Source organism: Camelus ferus, chromosome 3 (genome assembly GCF_009834535.1).
Source record: "Camelus ferus isolate YT-003-E chromosome 3, BCGSAC_Cfer_1.0, whole genome shotgun sequence".
Taxonomy (NCBI): Eukaryota; Metazoa; Chordata; class Mammalia; order Artiodactyla; family Camelidae; genus Camelus; species Camelus ferus.
Window position 1 is genome coordinate 42732653 of NC_045698.1, and position 6000 is coordinate 42738652.

General features: G+C 31.8%; 1 protein-coding gene across 1 annotated transcript in view; it reads left to right on the forward strand.

The window, feature by feature from the left end:
• Positions 1-5794, forward strand: part of RNF180 (ring finger protein 180) — a 164541-nt gene extending 158747 nt beyond the window's left edge. The window contains exon 7 of the mRNA XM_032468350.1: positions 4114-5794. Coding sequence (XP_032324241.1) covers positions 4114-4313 — 200 coding nt within the window. The 3' untranslated portion in view covers positions 4314-5794. The remainder of the gene's footprint in view (positions 1-4113) is intronic.
• Positions 5795-6000: the final 206 nt, after the last annotated feature.

Consider the following 6000-nt stretch of genomic DNA (forward strand, 5'->3'; position numbering starts at 1 on the left):
TATGCATTTCTCTGAGCTTTTTCTTTCTTCCTTTCTTTTTTCTACATTGAAAAACAAGTCAGATACAACTTTTGGGATTATCACCCTTTTCTTCAGTAGTTTTAAAAGTCACTTCATTATTTTCAGTCAGAATTAGTTTTTCCTTTAACTCCTAGGTGCTCTGCTCCACATTATCCTAAGCTTCAGGACCCAGGAAGACAGAGCAGCCTTTGTCTGGTACATTGCTGGCTGTTGTAGAGGAGCAAAAGAGACTTCCACAGCATCTTAAACTGCAAAATGTTCTACTTAGAAGTAACACACAGGCTTTTCATTGGACAGGCATTGTCATTTGTCAAGTGTCATGGCCATACCTAACTTACAAGGGGCAGGGAAGGGCAAATAAACCAAGTTCTCGGGAGACTAGAATATTTGTGAAAAGCCCTAAATGTATCACAACTATTAAAATTTTAGTCTAATTTATTTAAAAACTTGGATAGAATGGATAGTGCTAAATAAAAAGTTACCTAAAGGGACTCAAGAAGACATAAATGTACCAATAAGTATTAAAGAAACTGACTGGTATTTAAAAACCTACCCTACACCTGAAAAGACAACAGGCCAGAATGGTTTTATAGGTTAGCTATGTCAAGCCATCAAGGATTCTAATTTTATGCAAACCATTTCAGAGAGTAAAAAGAGAGCACAAGATTGGCAATGTCAGAACAAAGGCAGTCGGTGCTTCTGCTTGCAAGATATGCAGACACACAGAGATCCATGGAGAATTGTCACTTAACTTTCAATGTGTTTTATGAAGTCAATAAAATCATGATATACAAACTAGGCAAAAATCCCATAAAACAGGAAATTATAGACCAATCTTCCTTACAAATATAGGCATAAAAATGCCACATAAAATATATAAAGCTGAATCCATTAATGTATAAAAACCAGTATCATGAATACATGAAATTTATCCTGGGTATGAAGAAATGATAAACATTGGAAAAATCTATCACTTTAATTCACCACTTTAACAGATTTTTTAAAAATTATTCAACATTTAAGAAATCTGCTGTTTGAATTCATCACACTAACAGATTAAAAAATACTATATGAACATCTTGATAGATACACAAGAACTATTTTGACTTGACCAAATAATGAGTATGTTTAAGATTGGCACATTTTCTGACTCCTGGTAGAGTATGATTTTCACTGCACTATGCTTTTTTTCATTATAGTTTTTGACAAAAAAAAATGTGTCTTTACTGTATTCTTTAGTTTAAAATAGCATAATTAAAATGTACTAATACTATTGGATATTCTTTAAACCATGTCTTAATACCAAACTAATTATTAGGCTATCTCCAGTAGTAGGTTGTGCTTAAGTCTTTGTAAAAGTGAATTTCTTGTGCAGAAGCTTCTCCACTGACTTCAATACAAATACTTTTTTTTGGAATGAAGTGTTTGTATGTATTAAAATATATATATTTACCCTTACCATAATGGTTTTAATAAGTATACTGTCTCCTAGGACATGCATTTTAAATAGGGGAAAAAATTGGTTCTTCGGGGCCAAAATATCTTAGGTATTACAGTGGTTGGTGGCTCTCAAGAGCTCAACCCCACCTGGTAAAACTTTATTCCTTATTTTAAATTTCTCTTATTAGGGAGAAATTAAGCTTAATTTATTGATTAGAATATTTAATTTAAAATAAATTTAACTTATTTTTTCCTCCTTACATGGATGATAAGGAAAAAAAAAAGATTGAGAAACAAGTTCTAGACTACAAGTTTCTTAAGACAGGAACCATGTCTTAAAATATCTTTAAAATCCTCAGCCACTGAGAGATAGTACATATACTGTCCATAAATGTCTAATAAATTCCATAGTTTCAGTAACTGATACTCTTATCTATGTAAAGTTAGCAACTGCCTTAGAGAAATCAACTCATACTTGAAACAGTTTCTCAGCCATTTGTTTGCCCCAACAATGGTAAGCGTACTGATTTATTCAGAAAAGGTAGACACAGTGTGAAGAACAAGCACTGACAATAAAAGCATCTTCATCCTCATGTTGAAACTAGTGGTGACTATAGTAATAAAAATATAAGAAAAAGAATCTAACATCTATTTACCTGTGGGCCAGGAATGTGCTTTTTCTGTATTAATTCATCTAATCCTCACATTAGCCCAATGAATTAGGTACTTTCATTATCATCATTTTACAGTGGAATTTGCAGTTAATCTCTGTGATTAGTATTCTGGCAATTTTTCTAATGTCATAATCGATCTAAAACTTACCAAGTAACAATGTCTGTAAGGTGATTTCCTTTTAGTCTGATTTTGATTTAGAAATGACGATCATCTCCAATGTACGGTTCTGGAAATGCCAAAATTATTACAAACACCTACTCAATCCTTCCTCACTTAAAAAAAATTAAGAAATTAACATTAACCAAATAATAATCATTATCTACCTTACCTATAAAAACATATTGAATTAGCCGTCCTGGGTCAACACTGCCTTCCGGTGTTCAGAGTTGCAAATGTTACAGTTCACTGTCTTCCTAACAGTGCCTTCTTCCTCATTCCACCAGTAAAGATCTTACCATTAATGAGGACACTTTTAGGGTGAAAGGGGCACTATCAGTAATTATACCAGGACATCAGGAGTAACTGAGACTGTCCTGTGGGAAACAGTACTATGATCTCCATACTCAGAATTCTTCATCTTTTGTGCCTTGTCTATTCTTGGCTCTACTGTTTTCTACAACTATGCCATTAAAATCTTTGACCCAGATAACTGAAACTTTTGAATCTCAAGAACCTAAGACCTCTAAATAATCCTTTTGGACAGAAGAACAACATACTTCAAAATATAATAGTAATGGTAATAATTTCCAATAACAATACTACCTGTTCTGCAGCCTGTATTTGTAAAGAAGTTTTTGAAAAGGTATATAAACTACTTTGGGAATATTTGTGTTTATGTATTAGGATAATCTTTGACTGTGATAAAAAAAAAAAAAAAAAAGCTTCCCACCTCCACTCTCCTATGCAAACAGGCCCCTTTCCTCTTAAAATACTGACTACACTTTAGAGAATGGTAATTAGTCTTAAAAAGCTGTGAGGATTGAAATCCCCTAAATATGCTCTCCAAAATAGCATGCCTACAGGTTGGCTGCAAGGCAATCCACTGGAATGTAGGAAAATAACATTAAAAGTTCTGTTATATTTATCTAAGAAAGAAAAGCTAAGCTTTGCTAATACTTAGTGAGGCCTGACACTGGCATTCTTACTGATGTGTTATGATGATACGTAATGTTACTGAGGAAAACTGCGGGCTTCCTCAGTATGAAGGAATATGAAGGGCTGTCGTCATTAGTTTGTTAGTTTTGCAGGTGTTGCAATGTATTGAAGTTTGCATATGCCCAGTTAAATGAATTTTGCATTATATTATTTAGTTTTAGCTACACTACCAGCACAAAGTGGACAAAAAAATTAAATAGAATCCTATAAAGGAATCAGATTGAAAATAATACTAATGAGGCAAACAAAAAATTAGAAGAGCAGACACATCATTCTAGTATAAGGTTTTTGTATGCTATAAAAATCAATAATTAAAAACAATATTTGATAGGAAGCCAGCTGAAAACATTAGGAAATATTAAAAACCTATTTGAAATATGACTATATAATTTGTTCTGAAATATCACTTATTTCATCTGTCTCATCCTTTTTAATTTCAAGTTTTTAACTATATAAGTAAATGTAATTTATAAATAAACACTTTAAATGGAATATAATCTATAAAAATACTGCATCACTATGTTATTCACCTGAAACTAATACTGTAAATCAATTGTACTTTAAGTTAAAAAAAAAAAGATAGTCTCTTGACTTCATATTCCATGCTGTTTGCTATTCTTACCATTCCTAACCTTAAAACCCTCAACTAAAAAAGACTTCTTGATGGTTGCTTCTCATTAAAAAAAAAAAAAAAAAAACAAACTGTCAGGAATACAACATACCACTCAGTGGTCATGGTCCCTCTGTTCATAATGCAGCTTCTGTTCTGAGCACTTATCTGAATTTAATAAGCTTTATATAATATGTTCCTCTATCTTCTAGGTTTCCACAGACATGCAGCTCCAGTTACAAGAAGGCAGTTTCCACATGGCGCACATAGGATGGATTATCTGCACTTTGAGGATGACAGCCGTGGATGGTGGTTTGACATGGATATGGTGATCATCTACATTTATTCTGTGAACTGGGTCATTGGATTCATTGTTTTCTGCTTTCTTTGCTATTTTTTCTTTCCGTTTTAGGAATTTTCATACCTTACTACAACTGAACAATCAAATGATGTAGAGAACAATTACTTAAACATTTTTAAATGTGCTTTGAAGTTTTTATAATGTTGCATTATATAAACTGTTGGTGTTTATAGAAAGTCTGAGAATAATGGACTTATTTATTAATGTTTTTCATGTAACAAACTAAACTTTATTCAAGAGCTAATCTGTCTAGGACTTAGCAACAATGCACTATTAATTTCATAGTTCTTGGTTTGTGATTTTTGGCTAATTTTACAATGTCAGTTTTACATTTATCTTGATTGTAAAGACTGTGATTTTTCCCTCCACTTAAAAATGAAATGATAATCTGAGTAGTTAGTATCCTTAATGATAAAATATTTAGTCAATCATCACATATTCCCAGGCCGATTATATGCTTTAATGATAACCATATTCTCTGGGAACCAGTCTAGCAGGGTATATTCAGTTTTGGTGTCCAATTATTTCTACTTACGTCCCTTTCTAGTACCAATAAACTTGACTATCCTTTTTATTTTCTTTTTTAACAGACCTAATAGTAGCATTAGTGCAAAATTTTAAATTATTACAAGAACAGAAGAGTAGACACAAAAGAACAAAACAGACTAATTCCCACCAAAAGACACTTAGAAAAATATATTAATTTTCAAATCACAAGATTACTCACCTGAATAAATAAAAAGTTTACTTTCAGTGGCCTAAAAGAGCAATGCATGTCATGTCCAAAATTAACTGATTTAGTGATTCTTCTACCTTGGAGGTTGTCAAGTATATTGTAAATGTGCAATAGAGAGGGTGGCTTTTAAATTTTTTCATTGTTATTAACTAATTTAATGTCTAGAATAAAGAATTGTTGGAAACAGGTTTATGGATTTATAGGAAAAACCTGGTATTTATATTTATTATTACAGTAATCTTTAGAATTAGTTTGCCCTAATTTTTTTTTTTTTAGAGATCTGAATTATCCCAGTACAAAAAGGAATTGAGGCAGGCATTCCAGTTTTCAGAGTGAGAAAACTAAAGCACAGAGAAGTGAGCTTATTTGTTTCAGTCACTCAGATGGTCTCTGAGTAATGTAAGATGAAAGTTTTGATTATCAACTACTAACTCAATATTCCTACACTATCATGTCATAAGTCTGATAACGTATTATGCATTTTTTTACATAAGGTAGGTGAACCTCTCATGGTACTAAAAATATAACCACCATCCAAACAAATTGGGATTGATCAGGCCTCAACAGTTCAGTCTATGAAAAATCCAGATTTGTCCTAGTTACTACTGACTATATTTGAATAAAACCTTTTCACTGACAGTATGTGATGTTCTAAGAAGTATGAAAGAATGATACAGATTTTTATTCTAATACTGCTCTTACTGTGTTTAAAATTATATCTGTGCAAGAAAATAGCATGCATTAGACATCATTAAATCCAGAAAGCTAAAAATTAAATATAGTTTAGAAACACAAATCAATTTTTGCTCATATATTAAAAAACATAAATAAATTATGCTTGCAGTCTAGTGACATATAACTAGTATCTTGGTGAAACAGCATTGTCGGCAAAGCTCAGTGTTACTTTACAGACATAAAAGTGGATATTTACAATCACTAAGTTATTGTTCAAAGTAACGATATTATGGTATAAGGGGAAAATATCATCTCCTTAAAATACAA